This window comes from Bombus vancouverensis, chromosome 8 (assembly GCF_051014615.1).
Source record: "Bombus vancouverensis nearcticus chromosome 8, iyBomVanc1_principal, whole genome shotgun sequence".
NCBI classification, from domain to species: Eukaryota; Metazoa; Arthropoda; class Insecta; order Hymenoptera; family Apidae; genus Bombus; species Bombus vancouverensis.
In genome coordinates, this window is record NC_134918.1 from 18,182,345 (window position 1) to 18,201,966 (window position 19,622).

General features: G+C 28.3%; 4 protein-coding genes and 1 long non-coding RNA gene across 9 annotated transcripts; 3 read left to right on the plus strand and 2 right to left on the minus strand.

Moving 5' to 3' along the window:
• The first annotated feature begins 493 nt into the window (after positions 1-493).
• Positions 494-9,359, plus strand: LOC117159511 (uncharacterized). Of its 4 annotated transcripts, none has more exons than XM_076620770.1 (10): positions 494-699; positions 835-955; positions 1,188-2,215; positions 2,275-2,464; positions 3,209-3,372; positions 3,858-4,153; positions 4,267-4,498; positions 4,573-4,765; positions 5,170-5,745; positions 6,788-9,359. In XM_076620770.1, exons 2-10 carry the CDS (start codon positions 952-954, stop codon positions 8,917-8,919), a joined length of 4,815 nt encoding a protein of 1,604 aa, XP_076476885.1. In that variant the 5' UTR covers positions 494-699; positions 835-951; the 3' UTR covers positions 8,920-9,359. The 4 variants fall into 4 exon arrangements, with proteins under 4 accessions (XP_076476885.1, XP_033195298.1, XP_033195296.1 ...); XM_033339407.2 differs by having other exon boundaries at positions 888-955; XM_033339405.2 differs by lacking the exon at positions 835-955.
• Positions 9,360-10,115: 756 nt separating this feature from the next.
• On the plus strand, positions 10,116-11,730 carry mRpS10 (mitochondrial ribosomal protein S10). The gene is made up of 5 exons (XM_033339427.2): positions 10,116-10,299; positions 10,372-10,638; positions 11,127-11,254; positions 11,339-11,540; positions 11,609-11,730. The coding sequence occupies exons 1-5, from the start codon at positions 10,285-10,287 to the stop codon at positions 11,663-11,665; spliced, it is 669 nt and encodes a 222-aa protein (XP_033195318.1). The 5' UTR covers positions 10,116-10,284; the 3' UTR covers positions 11,666-11,730.
• Positions 11,542-13,057, minus strand: LOC117159524 (uncharacterized). The gene is made up of 4 exons (XM_033339428.2): positions 12,814-13,057; positions 12,549-12,722; positions 12,233-12,292; positions 11,542-12,163 (listed from the first exon to the last, which is right to left on the minus strand). The coding sequence occupies exons 2-4, from the start codon at positions 12,637-12,639 to the stop codon at positions 11,862-11,864; spliced, it is 453 nt and encodes a 150-aa protein (XP_033195319.1). The 5' UTR covers positions 12,640-12,722; positions 12,814-13,057; the 3' UTR covers positions 11,542-11,861.
• Positions 13,058-13,185: 128 nt separating this feature from the next.
• LOC117159522 (beta-1,3-glucan-binding protein) lies at positions 13,186-19,419 on the minus strand. Of its 2 annotated transcripts, none has more exons than XM_076620672.1 (8): positions 18,778-19,419; positions 16,780-17,001; positions 16,209-16,294; positions 15,999-16,141; positions 15,649-15,812; positions 14,803-15,167; positions 14,068-14,169; positions 13,186-13,583 (listed from the first exon to the last, which is right to left on the minus strand). In XM_076620672.1, exons 1-8 carry the CDS (start codon positions 18,923-18,925, stop codon positions 13,485-13,487), a joined length of 1,329 nt encoding a protein of 442 aa, XP_076476787.1. In that variant the 5' UTR covers positions 18,926-19,419; the 3' UTR covers positions 13,186-13,484. The 2 variants fall into 2 exon arrangements, with proteins under 2 accessions (XP_076476787.1, XP_033195316.2); XM_033339425.2 differs by having other exon boundaries at positions 16,209-16,300; positions 18,778-19,404.
• On the plus strand, positions 14,117-15,308 carry LOC143303009 (uncharacterized). The gene is made up of 2 exons (XR_013058970.1): positions 14,117-14,230; positions 14,305-15,308. It is a non-coding gene; the product is annotated as an uncharacterized LOC143303009 (long non-coding RNA).
• Positions 19,420-19,622: the final 203 nt, after the last annotated feature.

Genomic DNA, 19,622 nt, shown 5'->3' on the forward strand with positions numbered 1-19,622 from the left:
GCACCTGTACTGTGAAACAACTAGAACTACGCGCGTGAGCACTCTTATTTCCTCTCTGATACTATCTGTTACCATGATTGACTCAGACAGAGACAGAGACACTTTACTCGTCTCTGTCTGTCTCGCAGAAACGCGAACTTTATTGTCTTTCATGTTGAGTCTAATCACGACTCAATTATGGGACGGTTTTCCCTAGCGAGTGTCGAGATTTGTTTATGTGATCGTAGTAGGAATCACTAACTTTAACAATTTTAGGATTTTTTAAGATTTCATATAGTGAAATTTTCTTAGGCAAGATTTCTATACATTATTTAATTTACTAATTTACTAATTTACTAATTTACTAATATCACCCAATATCGTGTGTATAATAATACAAGAAGCTATATATATTCACAAAAATGTCACGATATAATGAATATAAAAATAGTCATTGATAACTATATGTGATCACGACAATTTGGAAGGGACTAAAATTTTAAACTCTACACTCTATAATAGTCGATTGTTTTCGGAACGCCATATTCGCCATTGCCCGTCGCGCGATTAAATTTTACTTGGCATTGGGTAGTACGATGAAATAAAGAAGGGATTATGTAAAACTTTTGTAACTAACGGAATATAATATAATAAGAATATTTGAAGAAATAATATTACATTACAGTGGTATACACATACACATGTATATCTTTGTACATGGTAAGAAATTTATCTTTGTAAAATTATAGTGTATGTAAAATGTTCATGATATATCGTAAAGATTCAATAACATTGAAGTATTTGATAAAAGATTGATATAATTCCATTTGTATATTGATTTTATATATACATTAGTTGAATCATAAAATCAGTTATCAATATCAAATACAACGTTCGTAACATTTTAGTCCAAGTGTCGTTTGTCTTACGGACTCTGAAACTAAATATTCACATTTAAATATTGATAGCAGAATGGGTAAGTTGTTTTCTCTTATACCACTATATTTTACTATTATATGTTTTCATATTTTATCGTAGATGTTTCCAAAATCAATTTTATGGAAAATTCAAAATTTATATATAAAAGATCGGGGTTATAAAAATGATAACCATAATAATTATGTATATATATATATATTATATATATATAGTTATTCCTCTAAGTAAATCAAAATAAATGCCTAAATTTAAAAATAAATATGTTATAGAAAGTTCAGGAGCAGTTACAATTGAAGGAGAAAACTACCAAGTAGTAGATGAATGTATCGAAGAAGAAGATACATCTAACGGTGTACAACATAAATATGTCCAAAATATAGATACAGAAAAACAATCTAATACGTCAGATAAGAATATACAGCAGAGTGATGATACGAATGAAAGGAAAGAAAATATAAATATAGAAAATAGAACAAATATAGATGTAGGAAAAAATAAAAATACAATTGTGGAAGAGAAAAGCGATTCATATATGGAGAAAGATGAAAATACAATTGTGGAAGAAAAAAGCAATTCATATATGGAGAAAGATGAAGATACAATTGTGGAAGAGAAAAGTGAGTCATATATGGAAAAAGATGAAAATATAATTGTGGAAGAGAAAAATGAGTCATATATGGAGAAAAATGAAAATACAATTGTGGAAGAGAAAAGCGATTCATATATGGAGAAAAATGAAAATACAACTATTGAGAAGGAAGAATGTACAAAGATAAAGGAAAATGAAAATATAACTATAAGGAAGGAGAAAGATACAAACATAGACATGAATGATGATATAAGTATGGAGAAAGATGAGGAAGTTCCAATTGTTGATTCAACTAATAGTGCATTATCGGATAATTTAAATCCTAATGATAATGATGGAAACAATAAATCAAATATGGAAAATAAATGTTCACAACAATCAAATGTAGAATCAATCGATTTTACTGCTGATATTACTTTAGATCAGTTGGATCAACAAAGAAGTATGACAGATGAAGACATTTTACATAATTTGGATGAAATTGAAAATATAGAGTTAGATCCTAAAGATTTCCAAATACAGGAGGAAAATGAGCCAATGGAAAAAGGCACAAAAGACCACTCTTCTCATACGAAAAGTAAATTTGTTAAAGAAAGTGAAGAAGATGAAAGTATTAATGTAGACAAAACAACATCAAATACTATAAACAAAGAAATAAAACAAGAAAAATCAGAGAAATCTGAAAAGAATGATTGGTATGAAAAAAAGGTAATGTATGAAATATAATATAGAAAAAATGAATGAGTAACACATACAATTCTTTGCAGCTTATTGAGAAGGAAACGATTATAAAAGAACGACTTTCAAAAGTGGCCAGAGTTTTAGGAATTTCTTATCCATTTTATGAAAAATGGTTAGAACACGAAGAAAAAATAAATGGATCTCCTCTCTGTAAACTAAAACCATCTCGACGATGTTGCTTGGATAAACCATATACTAATCGTTGGAAATTCATTTGTAAGTATCTCTGCCATTATTTCTCCTAAAAACACTAGATTTATTTTCTTAACTTATTAAGCAAAACTTTGCATATAAAAAAAGATTGATGATCTTAAGATCTTCAAAAATATGATCTTAAGAAAAATTGTTTACTCGTCATAATATTAAAAACAATTAGGACAGCCTATACATTGTCATTTCCTTCTAGTGATAAAATTTTATAATGAATGTTTCATATGATATCTTGGAATTTATATAAAAAACATTTTATATCTCATAGTTGTCAAATAGTTGTAAGATAGCGTTGTCATAGACAGCTTTTAAGAGTTCTACTTAAATCTTTATGATTGGTTCAGTAACTTAGTTTACTTATTTTACGTTGATGTTAAATTCATAAAATAAATAGATAAATAATGGCATTCACAAGCCTATTTTTGCAGAACAATGTATTGATTACTTCTTTCTACATTGACTAATATATGTATTTTAAGCCCTTTAAGTTTTATGATGCATAGGCGTACATATAATAATTACAAACATAATTTGTCTAGAATAATTAACAATAACATGACATATATCATGTATACATTAAGATAAAATTTAAAATATAAAATTCTCTTCTAGTTATAATTGTAAATCTTTATTTAATAGCGTGTAATTATATATTGCGTTTATTTATTTGCTCTTAATTATAATAAAACAGATATATGTATATAGTAATTTTAATTTCAAAATAATGCAATTAAATTTACATATTTTTAGGTAATAAAAAAGATATACACGAGTCCATAACAGAAGTGGACAATCCTGACATTTCTTTTAGTAAAAATAGAAAAATAGTCTGGAAATTAGAACCCAGTGGGGCATGGGGTGTAAATATAAATAACGAATCTCAATTTCCATCTTTTGTATTACGTGCTGTAAAGGTATGTTTCCTACTATTCTATAAATTTTGATAAATATGATTTTCAAGAGGAGGACTTGTCTAAATATCTGAAAAGTTTGCAATTTCAATAAAATACAAAGAATGAAATAAGTGCCTTGGCCACGTATATTTACAAAATAATAACAAATTTATGTACATTTATAATAACTACTTATAGTCTCATGGAACAAATAAAATATGCATATAAATATAATGTGAAATATAGAATAATTCAATAATTAGAATTGATTATAATTTTTTATTATATATAATCCTTTTTAATGTTTATTGTTTGCAATGAAAAATTCCACCTTTTCATTCATAATTTCAGTAATGGGCATAATTATTTTCTAATAAAGATTTGCATGTAACATCTTTGTATTTTTCAGATAAATATAACAACAATTCACAATTATTTAAAAAATATTATAGAAATTGTGATTATGTTGTATATAATAACTTCTACATTATACTTTTTTTACACAGATATTTGAAGATTTTCTCCAAACAACAGAACAATCATTAATCTCGCATAATTCTTCAGATGTAAACTTTTCTGATGATGTATCTATAGATGTAGTATCAAAAAAGGACACAAATAATGAAGAAAGACAGGATTGGTTATGGCTAGTAGTGCGTTGCAACAGTATGGATGAACTTATGCTATTTGCAACTGGACAAAATATCAGTCGCTCTACAATGGATAGGTTGAAACAGGTTTATGAATCTGGACCTGGGAAAGACTGTAATGTTAAATCCTTATATTGCAAATCAACAAATAAGTAAGAATATATTTTGCAAAATTAATAGTATATAAATTGCATAATTTTATATAAATGGCTAGTCTACATAACTTTTATTGAGAACTAAATAATATACCATTTTTTAATATCAGGTATGACGATACTGCTGTCACGGATACAACATTTTTAGTTGGTTCAGAAGCTCTGGATGAAATTGTTGGGGGCCTAAAAGTACAACTTGCGCCTAAAACAAATTTTTGGTCAAATACTGCAGGAGCAGAGAATGTAGCAACTGCAGTAATAGATTTACTTGCTCCTACTCCAAAAACAACAGTGCTTGAAATAGGATGTGGTATTGGTCTCATTGGATTGATGATGGCTTCTGTAAATAAAAAATATTTGTTTTTACTGTTTTTCACTGTACTTTGTTCATTTATAGTTTTGTAATTCAATTTCAGAAATGTCAACAAGTCATAGGAGTGGATTCTCCATCAGAAGTAGAAGAGGCTGAGATGACATGTGAATTAAATAATATAAAGAATGCTTCATTTATAATGGGGTCTCCTATTGAAGTAACAACTAAAATCATTGCAGCAGTAAAAAATCGTAAAACGTGTGCAATAATCAATGCAAATACTAATGTTGGTCGAGGTATGTAAAAAATATTACATTATAAACAGATGTTTGTGAGATGTTTGAAACATGAAAAAATATTTTAAGTAATTTTATGACATCTCTTTTGATTTTTAAAATAATTTTACGATTAATTTTAACTTATTTTATTAATATCATTTCATTATTAGCTATAAAGATATAAGTAAATTCTTTTAATTTAATAAGATTCTAAATTAAATAGAGCTTTACAACACAAAACAATACATTGAAGAATAAATCGAAAAATGTTTTAATACGTCATTGAAAATATTTTTTATTAATAGTTTTCTGAGAAATCATTCTTTATTGATAATTTTCTGATATAATTTTCTGATAATCTGATATATCTTCCAAATATTAATAAAAACTATTTATATTGTGTATTTGTTTCTATTTTATAGCAATTGAGGTTATGACAGCTCTCAGAAAAATACCATCCCTTAAACGAATAGTAATGATAACAACATTAACCAAGCAATCAGTGCGTGCTATATTAGAATTAGCTCGTCCCGGAGATCATAGTCATGGCTCACCATTTATTCCTATTGTGGCATGTGTTGTTGACACTTTACCTAATGGTCCTCATTTTGAAGCAGTTATTTTGATGCAACGACGAATGATAAACAAGTTTACTCAAATATGGTCACAAAAAACTGCAGGGGAAGATATAAAAAGTTCAGAAATCAAAATTGTTCACGAAAAAATAAATCAACAAAACACTAATCAAATAGGCAAAAAGATCTCAAGCAAACCAACTGAATTACAAACTAAAATGAACTTTAATAAATTCTTGGTCAAGAATCACGCAAGAAAGTCAAAAATATCGATAAAGAAAGCGTTTTACATAAAACATGCTGAAAATTCATCTATAAAAAATAGATTCAAAAGGAAACGTTCCCATTCGCCAGATAAAGGAGAAACGCCAAAAAAACTAATGAAGAAATTCAGTAAATCATGTGTTATAGCATGGCATCCTGGTAAGTTTATATTCAAATTATATAAGAAATTAACAACTTGGGAAGAAGTGTAAAGATATTTTTTTATCAGTAATATGTAATTTTTGGTATAATTAAAAAAGTAACAAAATAAGTAAATACCATAGTATAATACCTTTTGGTTCAAAGCTTCATTTATGGAAAAATCAATTTAAGAAATTTTGTTACTATTACTTTTATTAAAATTTGCATTTTTGCATAACACTGGTAAGATTTAAACAGTGTAAGCTGTAGCATATTAGTTGTTCCTGTTATTAAAAACTTTTTCATGTCAGTTTGTTATATACATGTATATATATAGAGTGTATCGAAAATCTAGTAAGTAAAAGATTTAGTATTCATGCACTTGAAAAGTAGTAAGAATCAAGTGGACAAGACTTCAAACTTGTTTTTCTCGGAAACGAAGCTTTGTATCGACAATTGTCATTCTACTGTCATTCGACTTATTTCGCACAGGGAATTACCCCCTTTCCCCTCGAATTACCCCTCGAAAACGAAGCCGTGTTTCAAAAATTGTCGCTCTATATTTCCAATCTACTTTTACGTGGGAAATCCCCCTCTTTGAACTTGTACCTCGATTTTCAATACACTCTGTATAAATATCATATACAGGATGACTTAGATTTTAACAGCGAAACTTTATCAGTATACTCCATAGGTCTAAATAAGAAAAGAATGTTTTATAAAATTATAACAAGAAAACGAAATGTGAAGGGAACAGTAAAGAACTTGCGATTACTGTAGGAACAATACAATGTAGGAATAAATCAGCAATATTTCCTTTTGTTCTGTTCATCTGTAATTACTATTAATAAATCGCTAGACTTCGTATAAAAATTCCACGATTATTATAACGGTATGCAGATATACTAAAGGTAAATGTTACTGATCTGCTTCTACATTGTATAGCTGCAATTTCAAGTTCTTTACTGTTCCCTTTCTGTTTCGTCTTTCTTGCCATAATTCCTTTACATAGTCTTAAACGACCTATGCTTATATAAGATTTTTTTGTTTTTAATATTAGATCAAGCATCAAAGAAGAAAAAGGAATGGGACACGGGAAATTCACAATTATGTACGAATATATTCCATGAAAAAAAGATGCAAGAGCGTCCTAAAGAACAAACTGATTTAAGAGAGAGGTTATCTCATAATCGATTGGATACTGATATTGCTCAAACATTAAAAGAACATCAAGCACTTTTAGAAATAGCAAAAGAGAAGTTAAGCGGTCCAGCACCGACTGTTGATATGAATACTGCAAAACAATTGCAAAATATGTTAAATGTAGTTTTAGAACAAACAAATAAACTTCAAAGTCAACTTCCACGTTCTGTTTGGGACCGTATTGCTTCACCAGGAAATATAAATCCCGGTCAGAGGGAAAATAAACAAGATGATCCTCTTTTGAAGGGTCGTTATGTTCAAGAGATGGGTTCCCAGGATATTCTAATCACAATGCCAAATAAGAGATTCTTAGATAATGACGAGCCTGAACCAAAATCAATGTACAAAAAATATAACAATTTATCACCTTTAGAGCCAAATACAATTATGCCAGTAGCATATGCAATTAACTCTAGAGAAGAAAAATCCTTCCGTATAACACCAGAAAGATTTGCCAGATCGTTCAGAGTCGAGGTAAGCCAGAATCGGGATCTAAGAAGTCGTAGGAATGAAATGGAAAACATGAAAAAACCAATTTCACCTGTGAGAAGACAAATTTCTTCACCAAAACATCGTGTAACTCCTCCAAAAAGACTTTCTCCTAAACGTCCATTGCTATCACCTCCAAGACGTCCATGTTCTCCTCCGAGAAGACATTTTTCTCCTCTTCAACGTCCCACGTCACCTGTGTATCGACAACGTTCTCCCATAAGACGTCAAATATCTCCGTTACGACGACCAATGTCACCGAGACGAATGTCACCCTTAAGACAACCTTCATCACCGAGACGTCCATCACCGCCACGACGGATAGAAATGTCTATGAATCGTCCAATGTCACCATTGAGACATCAAGTATCACCACGACAAATGTCTCCCATAAGATCCACTGTATCTCCTAGAAGACAATCATCGTCGATGAAGCGACCGATATCTCCACTAAGAAGACAAATTCCATCTCCTAATCGAATGATATTTTCTAGACAGGAAATGTTACTTTCTAGGAGACAGGCAATACCACAAGAACGACAGCAGACATCGACAATGAGACGAATGGAGTCACATAAATTAGTATTTGAACGTCCTACATTATCACGACAGCAATCTCCTCAAAAACGACAAATGTCACCATCAAGATTTACCGATGATTGGGATATACCAAATAGAAGAGCCATTGAACAAAATATTTGGGTTCGACCTGTTGAGCAAATACCTGAACAAAATATCTGGCGAAGTGAACAAACACCGGCATCTAGTAATAATTGGGAACAAATTACATGTAACGATAGACGTCGTAAGAGTTTTAATCAAGAGAAGTGGGAAACTGCTAAAGATCCTATGTGCAGTGATAGTTGGAATAATGGTGGAAATACTTGGAATTCCAAACAGATGTATACAAAGCCTATGATAAAAGAAACATGGTCATTAAATTCTGATAATAAATGGTCACCAATGTCTATGCCCGGTAGTAGTAATGATAACTGGAATATTCGCGGAAAAGATAGCTTGTCTGCTTGCACAGAATCTTGGATGGACAATAAAAACCAAGGTAGATGGGAATCGTTAAATGTTAAAGATTCTTGGAAGTGCGACAAGGAAGATTTGAATGACTTACCAGAAGATGCAAAAGATCCTTGGGGTGATGATGGTATTTCAGATTTAAAAGAAAGATGGCATAAATTTGAAAGTACTGGTACATCAAATGCATGGGTAAGGGAAAATGAACAACAGCGAGGAGATTCATGGAACTCAAAATATAATAAAGATAACTGGCAAAATAAAGGATTATCTTTTGTTACAAAATCTCAGTGGCAAAATAATGACAGTAAAAATATTGGAGAATCACGTTGGCTTCCCCATAGTGATGAAAAGAAACCTACATGTAGTGGTTGGCAAAATGGGAATAGTGTAGGATCTTGGCAATTTCAAAATCCAAATTTTCAATCACAACGTTCTTTTCCTTCAACTCAGTTCAAAAGTTCATATTAAAATTTGTGATCTTGATAATAATGTTGATTATCAGGAATTAAATTTATTAGGTCATTCGTACCATATTGTAATTTTGTTAGATTATAAACGCGGAGTTCACACTTTTTTTCGTAAAGCAGATATTTAAAAGGTCATAAAATAAACAATTGTAGATGTAATTGAAACTAAAAGAGTGTTTAAGTTTATATTATAAGATTATTATTCATTTCATCTTTTATTATTGTAGTTTCTACTTTGTTATTTCCAAATTAATGATGTTAATGAAATAATGTAAGTATTAAACATATGATGTAATGATTTTTAAATAAACATAAGACTTGTTTAATATGCTATCATAAAATTTAGGCAATGGTGTTTTATGCATATCTCTTTTAAGACAATCTAAAATATAAGTTTATATTATACTTTTCAAATAAAACTGCATTTACATAAAAAATCAATTCACTTAACTATGTTTGATACATACATAAAATATTTATCTAAAAATTTTAATTACGATCTGTAACTAGATACATATATAATATGCATATATATATCAACAATATCCTATACTTATACAGTTTATTAGGCAGTAAATATATCTATCCTATAATTTTATAAAATAATATATTTAGGCATTATACGTTTGATTTCATTATTGAGACATTTAAAAAATACTCAACTGCATCAAGTTTGCGATTAACTAAATATCTGCTATTTTTCAGAAGTTGAATATTTTAACTAAGCATGTTAAACAAATATAAAGCTTAAGTAAACAAGTTTTTAAACTTTGGCGTTTTCTGTTTAATAGGAATTGACATGTCACGGAAAAGATTTTTTCGTAACTTAATGAGTTCCTTTAAAACATAGGTAGTTCTTCTTTAAAATGTAGTTTCTCTAAAATTTTATGAAATTTGTATGTATAAAACATATGTATAAAAATTACGGTCAGTTTATTATTTTATAAATGTACAACAAAATCGTTAGCAGTTCGACATACTGTATTATTTTCACAATGCTAATTGATTAGTATTTTGAAGTAAACACAATATTATGTAAAAATATCTTATAAAATTAAGCATTTATTTCAATTTAGAAGTAAACGATTTTGAATAAAGGATAGGCGCGCATATACGTAAATAAAGCCTAATGCGAGTATACAAAATTCATTCAAAAGCCGTACTCTACATACATATATATGTATATGCATATGTATATGTGCATCTGTGTTGATAGTTGTTTACTAACGCACGTGTAATTTGCTATGTATTTATGATGTATTTACATCAAAGAAAAGACATCTACTTTTATATTTAAATTTAATTAAATTTGAAACGATAATATTTCAATTAATTTATTCCATATTTACATAAACAAAAGTAACAAATGTTTCGTTCAAAGGTATAACGTTTAGAAACACTTAAGTAAATGCTAAGGGTATTTAGGCTAAAGATAACCTCTAATATCTTTCAGGTATTTTCTGTTTTACGAAGTATAAACAGAAGTTCTTATGATATCGGACATACAAAATTATTACGAAACACATTATTTTCAACTAATGTTTTGCGTGGAGATTCAGGTGATACATCAAATGTAACTTTAAATGAAAACTTATCTATCACTTCACAGCAACCTCAAACCTTAGATGAAACAATACAGAAATCTAAAACTTCAACTGAGAATGCAGAGGTTTTTTTAGAAGCTTCGGTTGGATCAAATACTTCATCCTTTCCCACAGAGGTATGTAATAATATATTGATAATATATTTTATATTAATAGATTTTAAATTAATATGAATATGTAGCGAACAAAATTATTGCATTATAAATAATTACTAATGTATTCTGTATAATTATGTTTTAATACACTAAGCATCATTTTCTTTAAAAGCAAGAATATGTCAGTATATTATTATTCAGAATAATAGATTATTCTATCATCAGAATAAAAGAATATTGAATTTAGAAAATTGATACCTATACATTCTACGTATACATTGTTTATTGTTTTAAAACAAGTTATAGTAATTATATTGTGAATTAAAATATTTTTTTATAGCAATAAAGACTATAAATTTTAATCTTGTAAACTTATTGTGATTGTTTATAACACGTATTTTGTTACTATTATAAAATACATGTATTTTGATTAGGATATTATTAAGTGGACTTGTTAATAGATTTTCAAGTATAAATTATATAATTCATTAAATAATACTACATTCTAGTCTGAGCCTGATAAACTATATAAGAAACTAGAAATTGAAGTCAGAGGAAACAATCCCGCTGTTCTTAGAAGTTATGGAGAATTTGCTGTTGTGGTAGCAGGTCATTTAGACATAACTGTAGGCAGACAGTAAGTTAATGCAGTGAAAATATTTTTAAATATCTATAAAAATATATACAAGAAGATATAAATACATAATACTAAAATTGACAGTGTTGCAATACGAAAACCCATATTTGAAAGATTAACACTACTTAAGTCTATTCACGTTCATAAGAAACATAGAGTTCAATACGAAAGAAGAACATATTACAGATATGTTGATCTCTTTAATTTAACTGGCTCAACTGCAGATACATATTTAGAATATATAGAAAGAAATCTCCCAGAAGGAGTGGCAATGAAAATCACAAAGGTATGATTTAGATTCTTTATTTTTAACTACACATGAAAGATACAGGTAACCAATTTTACTTTTTGCAGGTGGAATTACAAACCTTACCCAAAACAGTTAAACAAGCAATGCCTTCGCAACAATAAATGAAACAATTATGATGTTACCATTATTTTAGTAAATAGACAAATAAATTATATATGCATAATAACTTCGTTTGTCTTTCAATAATAATATTAACAATAGGCATGGTAGTCATAAAATCGATTTTACTGCTTCATCTTTAACTGTACGTGTATTATTTTACATCACATCATTGCTATAATCACGACATTATTATCTTTATGTTGCTGATTTAATAAGTATAATACTGTGTGATGAATTTGTAGTCTTGTTAGTGACCTTTTCCAATTCTGGTAGTAAATCTTTTTTTGTAAATATAGGTAACAAACTTTGCATAGTTTTAATATTTAAAGTCCTCAAAGGTGTATTTTCCATGCGTTTTATAAGATAATGTTCCATATCCACATTGTTATAGGTTGTTTTCGAATTGTTAAATGGATGACTATTATTCAATTTCAAATTTAGAGAAACAGTTGGAGATTGCACCTGCCGTGCAGTCGAATTTTTCTCTTGCATTGCAACTGAAACATATGCTTTATGTAATAAATTTTAAGTAAGTTTATTCGCAGTAGTATTTGATATGTCTTTACTTTGATGTTTTCTATTTAATTGAGCACTGGCTATACATTTATGTAAAATGAATTCATATCCTGGAAATATAGAAAATATACATAAATAAGATGTAGAAATATTTTATAAATAATATATGTGATATATACGTGATTTTTAAACAATAACATTTGCTTTATACACATTTTAATCCTCATGCAAGTATTAATAAAATTTAGAAAACAATTTCTGTATATTTCAGTATTATATTTATTGTTATATCTGACATTTTAAAAAGATATTTCATATATAGTTAATGTAGAATAGTGGATCACGTTCTTAAATTATTATACTTACTAGAATATTTTGATTGAAAATGTAAGTCGCTGTCCAATCCACAAATTAAATGAATTATAATTATGGTGAGAAAAATAATTAATCTTTTCATTTGAAATATATTAATAAATTGAAATACAGTCTAATATAGAAATACTGTTTTTTTTCACGTTCAATATAGTATTTTCAAATGTACTAGAAAATTTAAAAATTAAGTACACAAAGTTTATCATAAAAGAAACTAATTATGTGTAAGGATATAAGACAAAAATGAAAATATTTTCACCTTTGTTAAATTTTTAGTAAGATAAAAAATATGAAAATCAATCCACTGTCGATTAACAAACTCTCTGTTACTACTACTATACAGCGAGTGGAAGTTGCTGTCTTCATTTAATCTTTTTACAATGTTATTCAAGAAAAACCGGTTTTAAGGAAGAGAGTCGAGTTTGAAATTCTTCTACCGCTTGAAACAATTTTAGTATCTTTCTACGCGCGATCAACAAAATAAAACAGTTTACGAAATACATTTGTTTGTAAATTTAAATTATGCGCATTTTATATTATAAAATTTATTTTATTCATTAGAAAATGAAACCAAAACATTAAGAACATTCTATCGAAGCAAACAGGAAATGGCGAAATAAAATGAAACATATATATTTAAAATGTGATATGTATTCGTCACAGGAAAATAATACATTCAGTAGTAAAAATAAAGTTTACGCATTTAGTTATTTAGTACGTGTTTATGATTATGAGTACAGCGATTGTAAATAAGAAAAAGTAAAATAACGAATGTCGTGTTATTACTAATAGCATTAATATCTAAAACATATTTGACGTATTATGCTATAAAGAATTATTTTATATTTAAATTTCAAAAATTGCAACTTGTTTACAAATTAATTCTTTTAATACACTTTTATATAAATTTTATTAATAACATAATCTTTTTTAAGATGACCATACTCGAATATAATCGATTTCCAATGCAGTTTTTTCACTCCAACTTGGTGACCATTTATCTTTTGCATGCCAAAAGTTCAGCATTGCCTAGAATATATCAATCGTCGTTAATTAATTGTGCTTGATTAATGCTACAACAATAAAATAATATTTTGTTATTGATCATTATAGATCGTGATCTCAAACGTATGTATGTACAATAATTCGTTCTAAAGATAGTCTCGCTAAGGCCATGTTTATACAGAGAACTGTGAGCGGCAAGACAAGTGACGACAAAGCGGCCGAAAATAAATCGAAGATTCAAATAAACCATACAGCGACCGAGAGGCAACGCGATGACCATTATTATATTTGCTATTTTAGTAGGTATCCAAACGGCATTTTTTTGATATCGATATATTATTTTGATATCGAATCCTTAATAATTGGGGTGCAATATGGATCGATTTTATGGTAACATAATTATAAAGATTATAGAAATATGTCTATGGCAGAAGAAATATGGGAAGGTGCGACATGATCTTGTCGCTCGTTTGTATCTGCTACGTATAAATATTCGTAGAATATTTACCTTGGCTCCAATGTTTTTCCACGGTTTTGTGTGTCCCGAGCTAGTTGTTTTATCAGGAAATACGCGAATACCGCCAACTCCCACACCAATTACGATATAAAACTGTTAGAGTACAATGAAAATCGTCAAAGTTAAATGTCTGATCGATCTGTACATTTAATATGTAATTAAATTTTTAGTAATCATAATAATGATAATAATATTTGTCGATAATAATGATTGTTTATAATTTTATAGAAAAAGATTAATTACTAAAAAATATATGTAATACTGAAGAAATAAGCAAACTATCGATTACATATCGAGTACATATGTATTTGTAGTGGCGATCATATAAACAGATCCGAACTCTGGACTCTCCTATACCGAAAGCATTTACGAAATCTTTCGTCTTTTGAATCGATAAATGTCAAAATACATATATATTATGAGAGAGAGAGAGAGAGAGAGAGAAAGAGAGAGTGCTATCTCGCCTCGTTGGTCAGACAGTACGTACATATAGTAAACATATTTGTCAATAATAAGTTGTTACAGATTTCATTTCTTGCTCATGTGTATATTAGTATGAATTATATATTATGTAACTTCATTGTACAGAAATACATATAAATTTCATGCAAAAATCGTTAAACTCTCAAGAAATTAGTTTAATAATAATATATTACTTAAAAAAATATATTGAAGGTACATTACGAAATACTTAAAAATAGATCAGGTAGTTTTGTAAATGCATACCTCTTGGTCAAAAGGAGCCATTTTGGTAAAATTATTCCCATACATCCAACCATCTGTTGGAGGATTTAATTTACCAACTTCTTCACCGTCTACGAAGAATTGAAATCCTTTGGAATTCCAAATTGTTGTGTAAACGTGAAAATCCTGCGTCCATCTTGGGCCATTCTCTCGAATCCGAGAAACCATGTGGTTTGTAATATTTACATTTGTACCTATACGGACTCCAAAATCTAATCTTCTTGAATCGTAGATGCTTCCATCGACAGTGTTCACTAAATTATCGTTTCCACGAGCAAGGCCGAGGGTAATGCATCCACTGGAATAATCGGGACCGTAATAATCGTACTTTGGTTTAAGCCACATTTCTGTCGTAAATAAATACAATATTTGGTTACTTTGTTTATTAATCAAACTCGAATTGAGCGAATTTAATGAAATTATTAATCAAAGTTGAATTAATCGAATTAAAATGTTATGTAAATAATTGAATTAAATTTGTTCATTTACTTCAATGTGTTTTACTTAAAAAAAGGTAAATAACACAAAACACGTATCTATGTACAGGGAGTTCCATTGTATGTGGGAAGTTCAGCAGATGTGAATTGAGCACATTAAAGTAAGAAAAAACGTACATATAAATATATACTAGATGTAATCTTGTTTTTAAGTTACAGCTTGTTTTGTATTGTAATAACTATTCGATGAAATTGCTCAAAGTGTCTACCCCTGACTCCAACACAAACATGATTACGCTTAGATGCAATTACATTTATTCATTGATGCATAAAATGATGGATATCTCGTGCCTTATAAACAGATATGCTACGTAATCGAATTAATATTTACCTGGATATAACCAATCACCTTCAGGAAACTTTGCTCTTATTTCAATTTTTCCGTATCGGAAATGGAAACTGTTTTTCGTAATTAATCTGGCAGATATAACAGGCGGTAAAATACTGAATGACGTAGCTTTACGTTGGCATTCAGCTCGATTCGTACTACTACAACTATAACAAATATAATAAATAATAAATATAATAAAAATAAATTGAAGTAACGTATCAAACAATCGGCAAAATATAGATAAAACGCATCAATATCGTGTAAATATAGAATCTATAAAAGTTAGGTAATTGGTTGGGTAATACAATTGTGTGAAAACCCTGTATTTAAAAAAGTCATACTACACTCACTCACTAAGTATTAGTGTTCCATACGTAGTAGCATTTACGCCATAGTAGTTTTCTAAAATCGCTGGTTTGATTTTAAGCATTCCGTTTTTAACGGATGCTACAAATGTATGTTGTTTATTGTGATAAATACAAAATTCATAATCCTATAATAGAAATACTATATAAGAAGTCTTACTATCGATCAGGGCTTAAGTACGTATTTATACTTACAGGAGTTAGCGGTATTTTGACTTCATGTCTCCAAAGGGAGTCATTAAAGATGTCGAATGGTTCATTGAACACTAACTCATTAGTAACTGTAACTAAAAAATACATACTTTTTCATATTCTACTTATATCTTTTTCTATTCTTTATATTCATAGACTTTTTTGTCATTTATATTTTATTTTTTAATTATTACAAATTTATTTTAAATTTCAATTCTCCCAATTTATATCATAGCTCTAACAGTTATTTTTAGCAATAATATTTAACTTTGCAGAGTCGTGCATTTCATTTTAATATACCTACTATTAATAAAATATCGAATAAACAAAATTTATATTTTATGTGATATACATATATACATGTATATTTTGATTCTGTAAGAAGATGATTTAACCATTTGTCATTAATTCATATATTTTAGTAGCATTCATGTATTATTTATACAAATTAATCAAAATGTCCACATTATAAACAGCAATGTGGGTACAATATACATGTATACATACACAGATACATACCTGCTGTATACCTATGTATACCTATAAATGTATAATATAAGCTAAATATTCGTACTTGTCCAGGTTTGTTCTCCTTTGTTATACATTATCCCATTAACTTGTACATAAGTCCAATAATGTATAACATCTCCGTTTGCTAAGTCCATATTTCGATTTTGAATGATCCATTTTCCGTTATTCTTCTTATACACTTCACCCGATATTCGTCCTATTTCATTCAACTTAATAGTCCTATTTATGTTTCCTTGAAACGCAAAAAATTGTAAGCCGGGCTCGTCTGTTATAAAATAAAAAACATACATATATTATATTCATCGCACAAACCGTAGTGTCGAAGTAAAAGTAAATTTTGGAAATATCAAGTTAGTATGTAGATAATAAAATGACCTTCCTTTCCGTTTGATGAGAATATTATAAGGCAGATATATAGTATGTAAATGGAAACGAGAAATATATCACCTTTGTACATTTTTCAAAATTTTCAAAAGAGACACTCTTTGATACAGCATATCCGCAAAATATCCATAAAAATAATAATATAAATAAGGTATATATATATATAAAACAAATAGAAACTCGAATATTATTTAACATTGATCAGTATCGTGTACTATCGATGAAAACCTTTTTTCTATTTTATGGAAATATTGCGTACGATAAGTAAAACGTTTCATATTTGTTAAATAGATATATCTATTGTATATCTCGATCTGTTTATGCATTTACGTAAGCGAGTTTCTAAAAAATATAGTTTCTTAGAACTATGTATATCACATAAACTTATAAGAAAGTTATAGCCGGTATTATTCTACTTTATAGATTTTTAAGTATAAATTTGATTTACACATTTATTTTTCTGTAATAATCTAATCTTATAAAGGATGGTTAATTATTACTTGTTAGTTTTAATTAAACGAACAATCTCAGTTATTTATAATTAATCGGTAGTTAAAAATCGCGTATAAAATTAGAAATTAGATACAAATTTTTAAGATAAATGTTTACGATGGAATTATGGAATTTTGCAAAATACTATTCTATAAAGTCAACGTCATCGACTTTAATTAATTTGACTGGAATTAAAAAAAAATCACGAACTTGTGCATATAAATCTATAGCTGAGTATAAATATCACATAAAATTTATTTATAAATATTTCAATTGCCAGAATAATTATGATAGACCATTGTTTTTCAAGATAGATAATAATATTTAAAAAGTATGATTAATACAATATATATAGTACAATATATATAGTAGTATAGTAGTTATTTGATTGCAATCATGTTTTATTGCACATTACGATTTCATAGTTCTCTGATGTTTCAGAATTAATCCGATGTATTACTTTCTTGTATCGTCCACATTTATATTACTTAGTCATCGTTCCATCCAGAAGGAAAACATTAATCTTAAATCCGGTTATTCCCGAGGAATTCCAAATGAATAATACGAAGTAAATGACCACTGGCGATGTATATATATATATTATACGTATGATGAACTTAAAGGCATCAATCACATACATATATATCAATCATAACATACATATATGTATGTATGTTATTTTCCATTAATAAGACGATTACGACAAGATGTTCCTTACTATTCTTAACTATCCTTATGTTTATTAAAATGAAATATTTCTATACCTTTGTGTACGAATATTTATTCATTCATTTATACATTTGTGTATAAATATAACAGATTGCGTATGAATTTGAGTCTGTATAATGTGTGATAAATAATTAAGTACAGTAAAATGAGTAAAAAAAATTAATAAGTAAATTTCTTTTACAACCAGTATTAAACCATTATTTTTTGTAATTTAATATTAATTACTATTTGTAGCTTCAAAAATTATCTATGGGATAACTGGTTAATTTTTTTAAATAATCGGTAATCTCGAACATAACTTGATAAAATAATATTTGACAGCAATATGAAAATGACCACTGACAGAGATGTAGTGCTATATAAAATAATTGCATTTCCGTACGGCTAATTCGTACAAGTAGATATGTATAGATTATACGTCTATATAGTCACTTACCCGATATCGATATAAGAATTCCTTTTGGATTTAACACTTCAAACGTTGGCGTGGGCACAACATAAGAATTCACTAATGTAAGATAACTTGTCAAGTTCGATGATAATAATATGAAAATTGAAATGGAACAAATATCGTAATGAAACATGTTTCTTAAGAATGACAGTTTAGTTGATGTAACAGAAATTATCTACATCGATGAAGTTGCATGGAATGCTGCCGATGATACACTGATCTTGGTAGTGACGATATATATTTCCTTATACACGTGGTTCCGATTTATGATTGCTTCTGCAGTTTTTCAAATCACTACTAGTCAGATAATTAGGCATCAGATAAAATTTCGCTGAAATAAACAAAGTTCTACTGCACGTATCGACGCTACAATGAAAAATCGTATCTCGATCTACACCTACTATATTTTCGGCTATCGCACTACGTGCGTGTCCTCATAAGCAACCTATATAACGTAAAGTGTCATCCATTAAAAAAAAAAAATTATTGATTTCTAAAAGTTGAATTTGTCTTTTTTCGAACCTCTACAATTTGGAAAATATTTCATCCCGTATAAAATTTCTTTAAGACGTTTTCTTTTATCGAGTTCTCTTAATCAAAAAATTCGATAAGATGAAACCTTCACAACTCAAAAATTTCAGTCTTTCCCTTCAGATGCGAGATATCGACTTTGTTCAACATGATATTTTTGTTCAACATGACAAGTAATTATTATAATAAAAGTCAAAAAATCACTATTATTATGAAGCTATTTTTATCCTTTATTTCATGTTAATAAAGATCTGTTGCTTATTTTTGCATCAACCAATTTCGATTAAATATTCAGCATG

Bases quoted from the DNA above. Each gene is read 5' to 3' on its own strand.
- LOC117159524 (XM_033339428.2), bottom strand. From the start codon at position 12,639: ATGAAAAGATTAATTATTTTTCTCACCATAATTATAATTCATTTAATT. The intron at 12,293-12,548 runs GTAAGTATAATA...CTATATTTCCAG, and splicing joins TTTTCAATCAAAATATTCTA to GATATGAATTCATTTTACAT. The intron at 12,164-12,232 runs GTAAAGACATAT...CATATGTTTCAG, and splicing joins ATTAAATAGAAAACATCAAA to TTGCAATGCAAGAGAAAAAT.
- LOC117159522 (XM_033339425.2), bottom strand. From the start codon at position 18,925: ATGTTTCATTACGATATTTGTTCCATTTCAATTTTCATATTATTATCA. The intron at 15,813-15,998 runs GTGAGTGTAGTA...TATTTGTTATAG, and splicing joins GGAACACTAATACTTAGTGA to TTGTAGTAGTACGAATCGAG. The intron at 14,170-14,802 runs GTATGCATTTAC...GTACTCTAACAG, and splicing joins TGGCTCCTTTTGACCAAGAG to TTTTATATCGTAATTGGTGT.
- mRpS10 (XM_033339427.2), top strand. The intron at 11,255-11,338 runs GTAAGTTAATGC...TAAAATTGACAG, and splicing joins GACATAACTGTAGGCAGACA to TGTTGCAATACGAAAACCCA. The intron at 11,541-11,608 runs GTATGATTTAGA...TACTTTTTGCAG, and splicing joins TGGCAATGAAAATCACAAAG to GTGGAATTACAAACCTTACC.
- LOC117159511 (XM_033339405.2), top strand. The intron at 4,766-5,169 runs GTATGTAAAAAA...TCTATTTTATAG, and splicing joins AAATACTAATGTTGGTCGAG to CAATTGAGGTTATGACAGCT. The intron at 5,746-6,787 runs GTAAGTTTATAT...TTTTAATATTAG, and splicing joins TGTTATAGCATGGCATCCTG to ATCAAGCATCAAAGAAGAAA.